Raw genomic sequence first — 18130 nt, 5'->3', positions numbered from 1 at the left:
CTGACTGATGAAGTGTTTTCTGTTGATCATGCAGCTTTCTGCTGCAGCATTGTCTTCATCCAGACGAGGGAATGTTTGTTTGCCCCGTGCGAGCTGTGTTTTCTCTGAAGGGATCAGAGTTAAATTGGAAGTTTATGCACAAAACAAATGTTATGAGTGTAAGCAAATAAAACTTAAGCTATGACGAACCCTCTGCCAAACCAGACCAAACCCACATACAAATGAGCTCCAGTGGAGATTTGACATGTTAACCTGTTTCATGCTGTTTTTATTTATGAAAGATACAAATAGATGCAGTGCAAGAGCTTACTGTTGACTGCACTAAGTAGCATACAAGCCATTAGCTGTGTTTCAAACACGGAGCCTCTGTGACGTCACCTGTAGGTTTCTGAAGAGCTGAATTGAAGCTCGGTGGGCGGTTCCTACCATCGCCATCTTGGCAGGGGCATGCGCGTCATCTCTACCGGAAAATACAAATATGGGCAAAGAGGTGGAGCTGAGAGGGGGGCTGTGAGCGTCATGGTGGATGATTGACATCAAGCGAACTCCGAGCTTTCTGTAGCTAAGAGCTAACCGAGCTAACCCGGAGATAACAGGAGCTAACCAGCTAACGGAGGTAAGCGGGCTAAAGCTAAGTCACGTTGTTAACCGGCTAAAAACCGCGGTTGTTCTACGTTCTTCTGACTTGAAGCGGGAGATCGGGTACCTGTCAATCAAAAGAACACGCCCCTAAATATGCCGATATTTGAGATGAAATTACTTTTAAACTGGTAAGTTAGAAAAAAATGTACTCCCCCAACAGTCGTCATGAAGGTAAACCTGACCTATTAAACCTAAAATAGATTTTTGTAGCAGGCTGTAAACATGTTTATTTCTGCTGAAAACATGTTTATTCCTGCTGAAAACATGTTTATTTCTACTGTAAACATGTTTATTTCTGCTGTGAAGTTGGTCTTTTTAACATGGGAGTCTATGGGGATTTGCTCTGTTTTGCAGCCCCTAGTGGATGAAGGGGGAACTGCAGTTTTATGCACTTCTGCAAAGACTTCACTTTTAACCACCGGAGGTTGCCGCTTGGTTTGGAGGCACATGTTGTCATGATGTTTCCAGCAGATTCTGATCCTACCATGTGAATGTGGAGCTGAACTGGAGACTCATCAGACCAGCAACGTTTCTCCATCTTCTATTGTCCAGTTCTGGTGAGTCTGTGTGAATTGTAGCCTCTGTTTCCTGTTCTTACTGACAGGAGTGGTTTTGTGTGAAAATCTCAGTAAATCAGCAGTTTCTGCAACAGAGCCACATTTAAAGTCATGTAAATCCTCGTTCTTCCTCGTCCCGACACTCTGATTGACCACCAATCGTCTTCACCGTGCCTACATGCTGCCTTGTGATTGGCTGGTTCCATATTTGTGTTGAACAGGTTGAGTCGGTAATGTAGACGGTGGGTGCATATCATGTGTCACCAGCGTTTCAGTCCTTTTATAGACTCACACGATAAAAACACTGGAAATCCCAGCAGCGATTAACCTGATGATGTCACAATGACATCATCAGGGTTACTTCCGCAAGCCTGACTAAGCCGCCTCGGAGCCGGAGGCTGTTTTTACACAAAACTTTGATGTGGAAAACGTGTGCTGTGCCCCATAAAGCAGAAATCACACAGTAAAATGTTCTATTTTTTTATTTATGCGTTTATCTTTTTAACGGTCAGGAATCCCAGAAATCCCTTGCAGCTTTAGAGAGAGTCAGATGTCACATAGAAGTCTCTTTTTTAATCATTAGGAAGAAAAATGTGGAAAAAAGATTGCATCGTAACGTCTACACTGGCGGGAGAGCTTCTCAGCAGTGGCCTGCATCTCCTGGTTTAACGACCACAGTGCCAAGCTTCAGAAGTCATAACTGGTAGACCCCAAGCTGACACAGAAAGCAGATTCTGATTCCTTTATTGTCCCCGAAGGGAAGTCGGCTTTGCAGCCAGGGGACAGACATACATCACAACATTCATCATCAAAAATAAAACCAATAGCACATGTCCAAAGAGAGATTCTCATAACACTAAAGTACAGAAAAGAACATTAAAAGCAGCTATAGGTTGGAAAACTGCCATTTATGAACGGCAGTGAGGACAAAAGACAACTGAAAGGCCCGTTTATGCCGGACGCAGGAGACAGATGGTGCGTTGCTTCATGCAGAAAACAGAGCAATATCATCAGAAATCGCAGTAAGGGGGGGAGGGTGTTGAGTTGTATCGCTGAGGCATAACTGGCAAAAGGTACAAACCAAAGAAGAAGAAGAGTAACAGGAAGTAGCCGAAGCAGAAACCGCCAAATAAAAAGCACCTGAAGAAGTAGCAGAAGGAGTTGAGACCAGCAGCAGTTTTATTTTCCTTTTTCTGGTGTTTTTGGACGGTTGTAAAAACTTTGTAGCAGTGCGTTATCGTGTCATAACCTGAAAGGGAACTCTGAACTCCGCGCTGCCCCCTAGTGGAGGAACTGCTGTAACAACTACAGCAACATTAAAAGATGCATGGAAGCATGAAAGAAGAGACTGGTGAAAACATTTCAAATGGACGTCCCCGTTTACATACGTAAGGGAGCAGAAATGGACCTTGGGTCTCTTGTTGTCGTCCATACGAAGGTCCTGAAGCGACGGCCCAGAGGTAGTAAGTCAGCCTGAAGAAGCGGGTTCAGGCAGTCCAGTAAGGAGGGGCCTACTGCTAGGACCCAGCAGCTTCCCCTGAACTATCCAAACAGTTCTTATTGGCCTGATTTCAGCTCCTGAACTGAGCAACAAAAAAAGGAGATGTTTTAAGCAGAAAAACTCCTGTTGAACCTTTCTAGAGGCGACAGTGTGAAGTGAAGAATCAAACCAAATATTTGTCACTCGCTGTCCACCATCTGGACAGCAGCTGCTTTCATAAAAGTGGATTTTTGGTGGTATTGCGGAGACTTTTTAAAACCAATAAGCAGCTTCCAAAGTCATCCATAATCTGACCTTGTGCCAGGATGGTGGCTCACGAGGACCTGAGTTGGTGACTCCTGCTGTAGAAGACAAAAGATGGACGTTTTGTCAGCAAATTTTAAAATGTCTGTTTCTAACGTTATTGCGGCGCTCATCGGTAGCTGACTTTCCGTCACCACTAGAACTGCACAAAACCTAAATATCACCATGAAAAACAGCTGAAGGAAACACAGACATTTTGAAAAACCTCTCAAACCTCACCGTCAGGTGATTTTCAGATGTTTCAATATACCGCTATATATTGCTGTATATTTCACAATTTAGCAATATATTGCTATAACTGGAGCCGGACATGACATCGGAGGTCACGTGACCAGTTCATTTCTGGTAAGGATGGTGCTGAATGGATGGACTGAGGAGGAGACGCAAATTTCTTTTAACTAAAAAAAAATCTTCCATCCTTGATAACAAAGAGTTTTACAAGGAAATAAAAGAAAAATGACCGGGAAGGGCTCCGAAAAGCTTGTTGCAAGTAAAAGAACCCCAAAACAATGCTAGCTGGATACCTGGTATAAGCTGCGATCCCCGTAAAATCTCATCCCGCATACGGGATTTTACGAGAACTTTGTTTTGCGAGAAACTGTAACAAATGTCGCTCGTGACCAGAACGTAGAAAATCCTCGGGCGACCCATGACGTGTTTATTTACCGTAACGCTCTCTGACCTGCCGGTAAGATATTCCCAAATCCAGCCAATCAAATTAGGCTAAAGTTGGAATTCGTCAATAACAGTTAAAAAATCCACAAACAAGCATCTGGCGTAAGTTTGGTGCCTTCCAAGGACCTCAGCCAGGGTAGTTCATGAACTTCATAGAGCCGTGCACGTGGCACTCTGGCCGTGAGCTGGGACGCCATGTCGCGTTTCTAGCTGTTGGACGGCTTCGCTAACCCACGCTGGACAACAGGAAGCAGGCGTAGCGGGAAGTCCTCGGAGAAGACGGATGGAGATTAAACACGTTTGAATGTCCAGAGGGTTGAGCTGAGGTCACAGCAGGTAACAGAAGTTCACTTCAGGCGAGGAGTCGAACTCCTATATTAACGTGATTACATGACTGGGCCATTCATCGCATGTTTGCATAAGCTGTTAGCAGGAGTTAACGTCGCCCGTTAAATAAAAATAAGCACAAATAAACAGTAATTACACACAGCCCGAACCCTTCATATGACTACTGCTGCTTAGTCACGTCCTCGGAATAACCACCTTGGATAAACCCCAAAAGAGCGTCCAGCTGAGGAGCTTGACGGTGACTCACCAGCCCATAATGTGACAGCTTTATAATGGAAGTCAATGAGAGGGTGTATCGGAGGTAATCAGCTGTGGCATGGCTATATGCAGTGACTGAACGTCACTAAAACCCGCTTTGGACGGACTTTTCTCTGATGGGTTAAATAAGATCTGGATTAACTCAGCAGGCCGGTTTTTAGGCGAGGATGCTCTATAAACGCAGACGGCTTTGTTCAGGTTGAAGGTGCGATGTTGCAGAGATGGAACATGGTTCAGTTTTTACGAGCAGGTTTACGGGACTGCTGAGTGTGTTGGCAGCAGACGGCGGGCGAGACTCCGTCTGCATGCAAAGTGCAGGAACTTTCTTGCTGCATTTCCTCTGTTACAGAAACATTCTGCTTTTTTCCATGTCTGACGTGTGTTAGTGCCGCTACAGGCTTGCTTTAAAGCAAAATTCACACTATAAGGAGTTGGATTTAATCCACGGGGGTCAACAAGTGGCATGAGGACCAAAACCAGCCCACCAGAGGGTCCAGTCTGGCTCACAGGATGAATTTAGCAATCATGAAAATGACGTTTTCTGTAAATTCACAACTTTTACACCTAAACTTCATGTTTTTATGTTAAATGTAAAACATTTCCAAAGCAGAGGACAACCTGTTCTAACTTAATAGATCTTAATCCAGTTTATATGCGGAGGTGAGTCAGTTCAGGTGGTCAGAATAACTACGCACATGTTGAAATGTACACGTATGTACATTTAGATCTGGAAAAGTTACTCTGATTATAATGTAAAATACTTGATTGTTCCTGCATTTAACTGTGATTTATAAATTAGAAGGTAAATGTAGAAAAATGTCAAATTAATAAAATGTGTTGTGTTTAAAAATATATAAAATACTTTTTTATGTTTGAAATAAAAAAATATTGATAAATCAAAGTTTTATAAATAAAAATTATCATATATGACTAATATTTGATCTATTTAATCTAAATATTAAACGGTCCATCACACACATACTACGAATATTTAATACGAATCATTCACACAGCAATATTTTTGTCGAATTAATGTCAAGTAAATGGGAAGCTTGACATCCAAGACAAAATTCCATCCAGCGAGCCATCGTCCGAGTTTGTTTTACAATGTAATTTAATTTATTCGTAGTTTTGCAGCACGTTTATACTTCACTTCGGAATTATTAGCAGTTTCACGTTGTTTAGTCGTATCGTCCCAATGTGGAGGTGCTTAGATTATTAGATGACTCACTGATGTCTGATGAAGTTTTTCATTTAAATACTCCACCAACACACACACACACACACACACACACACACACACACATCTTTATACCAGAAAACAGCCTTTAAATCAATATATGTCCACTGTAGTGAGCACTGTGCTGCAGCATGGGCCCCCGTTATAAATAACTTGGATACGCCCCTGGAAAAATGTCCCTGAACCTGTTTAAAAATCCCTTTTTAATAAATGTATTGATCCAGCAGTTATGGTTATTAATCCTCATATCCCGCTGTAATATTTCTGAACTAGTTCACATCCCAGCAGTCAGAGTTTCACCTACTTAAAAATCCCAAATAACTTCTCAGAAGCGTCTCGTGCCTTCAGACAGCCTCCTTACCCTGTCCTCCCTCCCTCCCCCCTCCCTCTGCGGGCCCCGGAAGCGGTGTAAACCATCAGCAGTATGTTCGCAGGCTGGGCTGTGTGCTGGGAAACATGAGCAGGGCCGCGTATTCAGGGTCCCGGGCGGCGCCGCGCGAGCCGCCGGATAAAGCGGAGGAGGAGACGGCGGTGTGTGTGGTTGGAGCTCCGACACTCAGGAGGGGAACATGTGAGTGGGGCATGGGCGGCTGGAACCCGGATTACTGGTCAACACAGCAGACAGACGCCGGAGGGGACCCGGACCAGGTAAATGACCGCGGCTCTGACCCGACCCGCAGCCCGGTGGTTCGGACCAGACCTGGAGGTTCCGGGTCAGATGTTTAATCCGGTTTTTACGCAGCGACGCGCCGAAAGCTGCTTTATCCCACTCGGACTGGACGGAACTCAGAATAAATTAAACTGATAGGTAAATAAAAAGAAAGAAATGTTGGTTTATTGTAAATATTTCTGCGCGTGCGGCTGCGGGATGGATCCACATCTCAGGCAGAACCAAGTCCGGATCTGTGAGGAGAAAGCCCGAACTGAAGCAGAAACAACATGTAACATTTCTGCAGCCAGAACTCTTGTTTGTTTTGCAAGCAAAACGTGGAAAAGCTCTTCCCAAACATAAATAAGCCATTCATGGCTCAGAGGCGCGCGACCGCAGAGCCGGAGCGGGAGGAAGAGGAGGAATTTTTCTACTTTTCCTCCAGAGAAAACCACCAAGTCCCAGCTCCACGCGGCGGAAACGCGTCCACAGCCACTTGATTCATTTTCATCTTTTTATTCTCGACTAAACCAGAATTTTGGCTTTTTAAAAATGATTGATTATTGCGGAACACTGATTGTCGCGCGCTCAGCAGGGTTGTTATTCATCGCTTGTTTCCAGTCATTTATGCTCCACTTTGTATTTCTGTGCGTAAAAGTTTTGAAAGAAATGTTAACGAGGAGAAACTGATGCGTCAGGTTTAAGTGGCACAATAAATCCACCAACAGATGGTTTTCCACGCGCTCCCAAAATGATTATTACTGGTAGTTATTTTTAAGTATTTATATTTTTCCTTTTTTAGAAAAATAAATAAAATACTCCCCCTTGTTCCGCAGGACAGAACCGGGACACTGGGACAAGTCTGAGGACATTTTATTAGTTGTTTTTTTCTTCCTGGACTTCGTGGACCAAAGAAGATGAACACCATCGTGTTTAACAAGCTGAGCAACCAGGTTCTGTTCGAGGAGAAAGCCAAGGAGGTGGAAATGAGCAGCAGAAATTACCTGGAAGTCATCGACGGGCAGCATCCAGACCTCCTCTCCGGGACGCAGAGCCTCAGAGACAGCCAGGCGATCCGGCACCGGCGGAGCGGGTACGTAGCGCTTCTGCTGCTTCTGCGGGGTCTAACTGGTGCTCTTTACGAGCTGTACTGCTGAGGAATAACTCAGAGTTTTAATATTAAAGCTCCTGCATTCGTGCGTAATTACGCATTTACGCTGAAAAAGGAACATTTTACGCACAAGGCCCGATAACTTCACTACCAAAGCTAATGTGATCAGCGTGTTTCTGAGTCTGTAATGCAGCAGAATCAGGTGGATCAGATCAATAATATTCCCTAACTGGTCCTCTCTCTGCTGCTGATGTTCACAGTTAATCTAAAAATGAAGAAGTAGGTCAGTCTTGTTCAGTAGCCTCTCATGTCTCCATCTGTTTCCAATAAATAAATCCACCCTTTAGCCCTCTGGGTGGTCTGCTCCTTCATATGGAGACCCATTTAAAAAAAAAAAAAAAGAAAAACACATTTCTATTGTTTTTCTGTAACAAGTTCAGGTGTAAGAGGAGATCCGGAGAGAGAGGCGTGATGGAGGCGGTGGAGAAATAAAATCGTATGAATGTGATGTTTCATAGGAGCATCATCACAAATGAAGAACACTGAGTTATGAAGCAGAGCTGTGTGTGTGTGTGTGTGTTCTGAACATGCAGCTTGATGCCATTTAAGATGTTCGTAGAGATCGAGTTTACAAGGAAAATATTTGTAGAACATGAACCTTGGGCAGACTTTGAGGTTAGGCTGAAATTTGCTACATGTGCAGTGGAGATAAAGGCAGAAGCGGAGCGCGGCGCCATACTGACATCTACAGGTTCAGAAAGCCTGGAGCTACAGGTGAGCTCGGGAAAACCGGCACAAGCCTTCAGGATACTCGCATCACGTAGATATTCCACAACTTCCAGAGTCCCGGTAAAGGAGGGAAGCGGTTTGAGACGCACAGTTTCATCTCTTTCTCTCTTTTCCTGCGTTTGGTGGGAAAAGAACACCGAGTCATCGTTTGCTTCCATCCGGTTTATCCTGATTCATGTTTCTAAGACTTTTAAATAAGTTTTAAAAATCTGATGAAGCTCCTCTGAAACCTCCTGCAGGGGTCGTCCCAGCGGTGGAAAAGTGCGACACAAGCGCCAGGCCCTGCAGGACATGGCGAGGCCGCTCAAGCAGTGGCTCTACAAGCACCGGGACAACCCCTACCCCACCAAGACGGAGAAAATCCTGCTGGCGCTCGGCTCGCAGATGACTCTGGTCCAGGTGAGCCGCTCGTCGTGGTCTTCCTGCACACCTTCCCCGTGTTGGACCCGGTTCTGATGGGAAAACCCGACAGTTTAGTTTTAGAAGAAACACAGTTTCTAATGTGGGAAGCATTAATATGTTTGCATTAAAACACACTTTACAGATTTAAAAAAATGTATTTCACACTTTTACATCATCTTCAGTCACTAAAAGACATTTTCTGATTTTTAAACTCTTTATTCTGTTTGTCAAAATTCAAATTATGATCATTTCATCGGATTCTGTTGCAAAGTTGAGACTCCTTTGAGTTAATTTGCCTTTTCACCTTCAGTCCAGAAGAAAAACTCTAAAACCAGCTGTAAACTAAAATTAATCTCAATAATAAGTTTATAAAAAACTTATTTGTTTTTCTCTTGAATCAGAAACTGAGTTTTTAATAAAACTCCATGCAGTTTAAAACATTTCAGTCCAGATTTAAACATTATTAGTCGTGTAGTTTTTAAGCAGGACCTGGTCTGATGTGGTCTAGGTGGCAGAAAAATCACCGTTAAATTTTCATGTTTCATCCTCCTTCATCAGATTTCAGCTAAGATTTGCGGTCTGTGCTCTGGTGAAGTCGTTTTTCTCTTTTTAATGCCTCAGAAATGCTGCAACAGGCTGGTTTTACTCCTTTAGTTATCATTAAATATTACAGTTAGAATTAGCCTGATGATGGGCTGTAATAAAGACATAAACTCACCTCTCTCTCTCGTGTGCTTTCAGCTGATTTTTATCCATGGAGACTCTTCTGTATTCAGCCAACACACATAAAAGAATAAAATCATCTGCAGAGCAGCTCTTGCAGACTTTACTTAAAGAAGTTATTAATAAAAACGGAGCAAGCTGAGCGTCAGGCCGTCCTGGACTGAAATGCTTTTTCCATTTTCTCTAAAAACCTGCAGCTTCTTGTCCGGTTTTATTTAAATTTACATCTAAGACAGAAATGTTTGCTAATGTTATGAGTTAAAATAATGACGCGTTTGCTTTGTTTGTTTTATTTTTACTGAGTTTAGAAAGTCGTTCTGAGTTCTGCAGCAAACGGCCGTGAACACGCCGACTGCCGGGAGGCGAACCAGCAGGCGCGTGTGTGTGTGTTTGCATGTGGCACGTGCAGCTGCGTGAGCGTGCGCGGTATCATCTGGCTGACGAGGCCACTGATACGGCCTCGGAGAGTCTGGAGCTCCAATCTGCTTCTGGTTTCTGGGGCCCGGCGGAGCTGTTTGTTTTGGTGAGCGCGTAGGAATGCTTTGTGTTGGACCGGCGAGCGCACACTCGGGCGGCCTCGCACGCGCACAAGCTGAAGCTGACACCCAAATACCAGCAGCCAGGTCAAAGGTCACTGGAAGATTTCATGAAACTGGCAGCGTGTGAGGACAGATGTGTGAATTATGATCAGATTTAACAGCTGGAAGAAGTTTTTATTCATTTGTTTTTATTGGCTGAGATGAGAAGTCGAATAAAAACACTTTTCTTTCTTTTTAACCAGCAAACTATTAAAAATGAAACCTTTTTATCTATTAAAATGATGAAAAAGACAAGTAAAGTAAAAGTAATCCTGATTTCCACTGTGAAGTCCAGACAGTCCACGACTCCGGCTGCAGGTCACGTCCAAAGCATCACTTCCCGTGGAAACAACCAGCAGGCACCAGGTGTTTAAAGCAACTAAATCTGTTATGTTTTAGCAAAAACCGCCTCTACTTTCCATGTAAACGTTGTGACTTCTTCCTTCGGCTCGCCGTCCCTCCATCGTCTCCCCTCCAGACGGCCACGGCTGCTTTTGGCTCCTGGTTCTAATCTCTCCGGTTCCATCTTTTCCCTTCGCTCCGTTTGAGCCGTTGTGTCCTCCACTCCTCATCATGCCGCCTTCCCCCTGGTGCGCCGCGCCACTGGGCTTCAGACAAAAGGATTTGGGATGGTCTTAGTTAACAAGAAACACGATACTGAAAGAGAGGATCTGAAAATAAGTACTCTAGCATAAGGCTCCTTCATAAGCTGCTTGAAATCTATTGAGCATGAAAAGTTATTCTAGTATAACATCTAATAGTCTCCCCTCCCAGTGAAGGGAAGAACGCCGGCTCAAGTGTCCTTTTTATTGCGTCTTGAAGACAGCGTTGGAAAAATGTATTATTTGAGGAAGGCTGTGTGAGTCCAGAATAAGCAGCAGGATGTGCATCCCAGTCATAACATGAGTTCATAAAACGCTACATTCACTGACTGTCCGACGTTTGTTTCTGCAAGGCGTTGATGCAAAGAAGATGCATTCTGGAGTGTCTCTCTGGTGCATCTGGGATGTTTCCCAGAGATCTGCTCTGCAACTCGACTCCGGGTCTGCCTCCCCGTCTCTCCTGGTTTTTTCTGAATGAGGCCGACGGCAGGCGGAGAACAGACTGTTTCACAGAGGATCCGCTTTGTTTTGCTTTGGCTGTGCAGGAGTTTGGATACAAAACAATAACATATGTTTCTGTTTGCTGTGCACTCCCGCTCTCCCTTTCTCATCCTCTCAGGTATCCAACTGGTTCGCCAATGCCAGGAGGCGACTGAAGAACACGGTGAGGCAGCCGGACCTGAGTTGGGCCCTCAGGATCAAACTCTACAACAAATACGTCCAGGGCAACGCTGAGAGGCTAAGCGTCAGCAGCGACGACAGCTGCTCAGAAGGTACCGCTTGCCCGTCCGGTTTTACTTGTAGTGACTGTAGATGATGGTGCAGAGGAGGAAGAACCTGCCAGCATGAGGCAACAATCCTGGACTGGTTTTCTCCTTCGTACTGCCAACAAAACGCTGCATGCAATCACAACGAAAATAACAATTCTCTTGAACATTTTTGTCTTCTGTTTTCTGCCATCAGCTAAACATATTTATTATATCCTCAAATCTGGATTTGGGTACCAGTCCCATGCTGTCCTCTGTAGTCTGTGCCATGGTTTAACTCCACTTTCTGCACATTTACAGCAGATTTCCCCTGCTGGGAAAACAAATTACAACAAATTACAAAACACAAACAGACTCCATGTGCGACTAAATGTGCCTTGTTTTTACCTAGATGCTGTTTATCAAACACAATTTACATATTTAGCATGACAAATCAAGCAGCTGACGCCAGGAAACAGCTTTAGATTTTGCCGAAGTAAAGGCTTCAAAAAGGTAAGAAAAGAGAAAGACATTGGAGTTGTGTTCCAGCGATGGTTGTTCAAGACAGGAAAGTCGTTCCTACGAACTTCTGCAGGTGTCCCAAAGTTTATTACAGGTTTCTAACCCTCCTGTCTTCATAGAAACGGGGCTAACCTTTGTAGTCTCAGGAGGACCATAGTATGAAAAGGACCGTAGCCTAAAGCGGACCACAGCCTAAAGCGGACCATAGTCTCAGGAGGATCATAGCCTCAGGACGACCGTAGTCTCAAAAGGAAGATAACCTCAGGACGACCGTAGTCTCAAAAGGAAGATAACCTCAGGACGACCGTAGTCTCAAAAGGAAGATAACCTCAGGACGACCGTAGTCTCAAAAGGAAGATAACCTCAGGACGACCGTAGTCTCAAAAGGAAGATAACCTCAGGACGACCGTAGTCTCAAAAGGAAGATAACCTCAGGACGACCGTAGTCTCAAAAGGAAGATAACCTCAGGACGACCGTAGTCTCAAAAGGAAGATAACCTCAGGACGACCGTAGTCTCAAAAGGAAGATAACCTCACGAGGACTGTAGCCTGAGAAGGCCCGTAGTCTCAGGAGGACTATAGCTCCAAGCGGGCCGTAGTCTCAGGAGGACCGTAGTCTCAGGAGGACCGTAACTTCAAGAGAACCGTAGCCTCTGGATGACTGTTAGTCTAAGGACTGAAGCCACAGGAGGTCCAAAGTAGCCTACAGGAAGTACAGACCATCGTGACACTTTCAGATGTGGAAAATCTAGTTCTGAGTTGGTACAGTGTCCACCATCAGATGACAATTAGAAGGGTTCTGATAGACCTTTAAAGGTCTGAAAGACTCAGCTGATGGGTGTCTGAGAGTCAACATGTTGCTGAAAGCAGACAAAGGACCAGTTTTCACTGCCGGACGTTTAGTATCTGACCGGACCGAGGACCTGACCGGACCGGACCGTGGACCTGACCGGACCGGACCGAGGACCTGACCGGACCGAGGACCTGACCGGACCGTGGACCTGACCGGACCGAGGACCTGACCGGACCGGACCGAGGACCTGACCGGACCGAGGACCTGACCGGACCGTGGACCTGACCGGACCGAGGACCTGACCGGACCGTGGACCTGACCGGACCGGACCGAGGACCTGACCGGACCGAGGACCTGACCGGACCGTGGACCTGACCGGACCGTGGACCTGACCGGACCGAGGACCTGACCGGACCGTGGACCTGACCGGACCGGACCGAGGACCTGACCGGACCGTGGACCTGACCGGACCGAGGACCTGACCGGACCGTGGACCTGACCGGACCGAGGACCTGACCGGACCGGACCGAGGACCTGACCGGACCGAGGACCTGACCGGACCAAGGACCTGACCGGACCGTGGACCTGACCGGACCGAGGACCTGACCGGACCGTGGACCTGACCGGACCGTGGACCTGACCGGACTGAGGACCTGACCGGACCGAGGACCTGACCGGACCGGACCGAGGACCTGACCGGACCGAGGACCTGACCGGACCGTGGACCTGACCGGACCGAGGACCTGACCGGACCGAGGACCTGACCGGACCGTGGACCTGACCGGACTGAGGACCTGACCGGACCGAGGACCTGACCGGACCGGACCGAGGACCTGACCGGACCGAGGACCTGACCGGACCGTGGACCTGACCGGACCGAGGACCTGACCGGACCGTGGACCTGACCGGACCGTGGACCTGACCGGACCGTGGACCTGACCGGACCGAGGACCTGACCTGACCGAGGACCTGACCGGACCGAGGACCTGACCTGACCGGACCGTGGACCTGACCGGACCGAGGACCTGACCGGACCGTGGACCTGACCGGACCGAGGACCTGACCGGACCGTGGACCTGACCGGACCGTGGACCTGACCGGACCGAGGACCTGACCGGACCGTGGACCTGACCGGACCGAGGACCTGACCGGACCGTGGACCTGACCGGACTGAGGACCTGACCGGACCGAGGACCTGACCGGACCGGACCGAGGACCTGACCGGACCGAGGACCTGACCGGACCGTGGACCTGACCGGACCGAGGACCTGACCGGACCGTGGACCTGACCGGACCGAGGACCTGACCGGACCGTGGACCTGACCGGACCGTGGACCTGACCGGACCGAGGACCTGACCGGACCGTGGACCTGACCGGACCGGACCGAGGACCTGACCGGACCGTGGACCTGACCGGACCGAGGACCTGACCGGACCGTGGACCTGACCGGACCGAGGACCTGACCGGACCGAGGACCTGACCGGACCGTGGACCTGACCGGACCGAGGACCTGACCGGACCGTGGACCTGACCGGACCGTGGACCTGACCGGACCGGACCGTGGACCTGACCGGACCGTGGACCTGACCGGACCGAGGACCTGACCGGACCGTGGACCTGACCGGACCGGACCGAGGACCTGACCGGACCGTGGACCTGACCGGACCGAGGACCTGACCGGACCGTGGACCTGACCGGACCGGACCGAGGACCTGACCGGACCGTGGACCTGACCGGACCGGACCGAGGACCTGACCGGACCGAGGACCTGACCGGACCGTGGACCTGACCGGACCGAGGACCTGACCGGACCGTGGACCTGACCGGACCGGACCGTGGACCTGACCGGACCGTGGACCTGACCGGACCGAGAACCTGACCGGACCGTGGACCTGACCGGACCGAGGACCTGACCGGACCGTGGACCTGACCGGACCGTGGACCTGACCGGACCGAGGACCTGACCGGACCGAGGACCTGACTGGACCTGACCGGACCGTGGACCTGACCGGACCGAGGACCTGACCGGACCGTGGACCTGACCGGACCGTGGACCTGACCGGACCGTCGACCTGACCGGACCGTGGACCTGACCGGACCGAGGACCTGACCGGACCGTGGACCTGACCGGACCGTGGACCTGACCGGACCGAGGACCTGACCGGACCGTGGACCTGACCGGACCGAGGACCTGACCGGACCGTGGACCTGACCGGACCGTGGACCTGACCGGACCGTGGACCTGACCGGACCGAGGACCTGACCGGACCGTGGACCTGACCGGACCGTGGACCTGACCGGACCGAGGACCTGACCGGACCGGACCGAGGACCTGACCGGACCGAGGACCTGACCGGACCGTCGACCTGACCGGACCGGACCGTGGACCTGACCGGACCGAGGACCTGACCGGACCGTGGACCTGACCGGACCGTGGACCTGACCGGACCGTGGGCTGATGCTGGGCAGAACCATGTTCTGGGTGTGTTTAGAGTCCTGGCAGCGGCCGGCGAGCCGCGACACGCTGTCATTAAGACTCCCCGCTGAGCCAACCTCCCAGCCTGCAATTGGAAAGGACTGGCTCTCCGTTTGGCGTGTATTTCCTGCTAACACACACACGGCGATCCTCCGGGGGGAGGCCGGGCTGACGGCACAGAAAACAAGCTGAGGAAACCCGGAGAAGCGCGACTTTGCAGCGATGCAGGGGAAGGTTGAACGGAGAGGAAGAGCACTGTGGTGTCGGTGATCTCTAATTAAGTTTTAAAGGAGGAGAAGCTGAGCGTGTGGCTTGCAGAGGAATGTGTGCGTGGTGTTTGCATTGTGTCTGCCACAGGCCACCGTACCGCTGGAAGCTCCGTATATCTCCCTGACTCTTCTCCCTGTCACATTATGGTTATGAAGCGTTCCGCAGCCTGCTCCCACTGCCGACCCGTACGCTCAGAGGCCTTCAATCATGTTTTTAAGCCTGGGCTTTTGTTCCAGAGACTATTTCTGGGGCCAGATATGATCCCACTGACCCCGCGTGCGTTCCTCCTACTGTCCTAAAAGTGGTCCAGCTTGTTTTGTAACTGCATCTAAGAGGGAAAAAAAAGCTGTTTTTAGCCTGGGAGTTTGGAAGAAACATGCTGTATAAAGTTTTATTTGAATATGTGACGTTTTAGGGCGTAATAATGGCATCTTTGCCCTCAGACACGCATGTGTTTCTGATATGTGGGAGCTGTATAAAGTTCATTTGGCCCAAAACCCGCCTAAATGACAGAATTACATCTTGGCAGAGACGGGATTGAGTGAATTCGCCCTGATTTCCCTCCCGCCACAGTGTTTTATCTTTCTCTTGTTTCTTTCATCAGGTAAGAAGCCATGCTTTAATTCAATCTCTTCTGCTGCAGAGCGCCCTGGAAATTATTTATTTCTGCAGGGGGAGTGGAGGGGCTTTTGATGCAGAGGAAATGGACTACCATCCCTCATGCTTTGGTAATGCGTCTCAAGTCTCAGCTGGGCTCTCGGCTCTTGAGGTGCATGCCAACAGGAGGGCAGGGGTGCCAGGTTGGAATCTCCCTGCTCTGGTATTTAGATTCAGGATCGGCTGAAAATAAACTGAAGAATAAGGCGGTGAGGAAAGAATTGAAGCTGGAGTCTGATATTTGCTGAAGGAAATGTGTGTGATTGCTTCGTGCCCTGCTGCTAATTGTTTTGGGTGACGTGAAAACCAATCTGGCCTCAGTGTGCCGACCCAGTTACAGATGTGGAGGCGGAGGATTAAACCTTCCACCGTCTGCAACGGAGAATTCACCACTCAAAATATTCAGAACATGTTCGGTAAAAACACTCGAGTTAATTCCAACCTTCAGATAGTTCAGCAAATCCTCCATCAGGACCAGAACCAGGAAGGAAAACCTCCATCAGGACCAGAACCAGGAAGGAAAACCTCCATCAGGACCAGGAAGGTTCTGGTCCTGAGTGGTTTACCACTCTGAATTAAGTGGTTAAACCAGTAAATGGATGGCGATATAACAAAACATATATTAATATCACAATATATTTCACTGTATCACGATGCATCACACCATGGTGCCATATCTGGTAATATATCACGATATATTGACATTTATCCCAGTATATCACATTAATATTGCATTATATCACAGTATATGGTAATATATCAATATATTGCAATATATCAAACTATATCGCAATATATTGCAGTATTTCCAAATATTCCTTCATTTTCTGTACCGCTCAGTCTGATTATGGGTGGGAGGGGAGCTGGTGCGTATCCCAGCAACCATCAGGAGAAAGGCGGAGCACACCTGGACAGGTCGCCAGTCCATCACAGATCTATATCCAGATAAATATAAATATATGTGATGTGTGATACAGATTGTATCATCAGATCCTTCCTGATACACACACCTGGTGATAATGTCAGTTTTTCCTGGTTTGGATTTTGTGTGGTTGCATTCACCCTGAAGTATTTCCTGTTGTGACGGTGCAGATGGAGACAACCCTCAGAGGACGCAGAGCGGCCCCGAGGAGCTCAACAAGCCCATGTACCAGAGCGTCATCAAGAAGGAGGGCTCTTCCATGGTGAGCATGGCCATGGGGATGGGGATGGGGATGGGACCCGGGCTGCGCTCCGCCGCCGAGGCCGCCTCCCTGGCAGAGGAATACGTCTCTCCGCCAAAGTACAAGAGCAGCCTGCTGCACCGCTACCTGAACGACTCGCTGCGGCACGTCATGGTGGCCAACGCCGTCATGGACGCCCGCAGGAGGAACCACTCCGGCTCCTTCAGCTCCAACGAGTACGACGATGAGCTGCTGTCGCCGTCCTCCTCCGAGGCGGAGGCCAACTTTGTTTATCGGGCCGGTAAGGCGCCACATTTCTCACATTCCTTCCCGTTTGTTCTTCATTTAGTCTGAATCATCTCCGCAGCGGTGGTCTCTCTGCTTCCACCGCTGGTCGTGTTGCTGAATCTGCTTCTCATGACTGCTGACATGGGGGGTACTTAATAAGGCCTTGAAGGGTTTTATTAGATTTAAACACAGCTCACACATTCATGAAGCCGTGTTCTGTCTCACACGAGCACCCTGGTCGTCTTTCACCCACTGCAGCCGAGTAGAGGCGGAGTCCCCCCCAGCCAGCTCCTCTTCACCAGGAAAGACACAACAAGCCGTGTAGAACATGCTCTTCTTCAGGCTACCGTTTGGCATGTCCTGCATGCTGTCAGCAGGGTCGGCACATGTGTGCACGGCTGCCGTGTCTTTTCTCAGTCCCACTACTCAGTCGTTTAAAGCTTGTCTTCTTCGCTGGTTCTCCTGCTGGTGGAAAACAGCCGAGATGAAGTCTGTTTGGTCTGAGCTGAGCTGTTGTTTAATCTCCTTGTTTTCATATTGCTCTGTAAAACTTCACACTCTGTTCCTGTTTTTGGCCCAGATGGAATAAGATAGAAGTCAACGCAGGGAAGAAAACACGTCTCCTTGTGAACTTTCATCCCAAAGGGGGCAAACAAGTCAGCTCACACCAAGATCTTCTGCTATTTCAACTCATTTTTAAATAGATTACACAAAGATTTACAGCTCACATGTTTATAAAAGTTGGGACGTGGTGTGAAACGTAAATAAAAATAGAATCTCATCAACTTCTATTTTATTCCAAGTGGAAGATAAACAACATGTCAGACGATGAGACG

The 18130-nt window shown here is 48.6% G+C and overlaps 1 protein-coding gene across 1 annotated transcript in view; it reads left to right on the top strand.

Moving 5' to 3' along the window:
• The window catches only part of odad2 (outer dynein arm docking complex subunit 2), a gene marked incomplete at its 5' end in the record, with an annotated part of 108897 nt that overhangs the window by 70384 nt on the left and 20383 nt on the right, over positions 1 to 18130 (top strand). Inside the window, 4 exons of the mRNA XM_079259583.1 lie at positions 7054 to 7266; positions 8313 to 8472; positions 10998 to 11151; positions 16936 to 17307. Of these exons, the coding sequence (XP_079115709.1) occupies positions 7054 to 7266; positions 8313 to 8472; positions 10998 to 11151; positions 16936 to 17307 (899 nt within the window). The remainder of the gene's footprint in view (positions 1 to 7053; positions 7267 to 8312; positions 8473 to 10997; positions 11152 to 16935; positions 17308 to 18130) is intronic.

This window comes from Telmatherina bonti, assembly GCF_933228915.1.
Source record: "Telmatherina bonti genome assembly, chromosome: 20".
NCBI classification, from domain to species: Eukaryota; Metazoa; Chordata; class Actinopteri; order Atheriniformes; family Telmatherinidae; genus Telmatherina; species Telmatherina bonti.
Note: the sequence above shows the minus strand (reverse complement) of the source record. Positions and strands in the feature narration are given on the sequence as shown.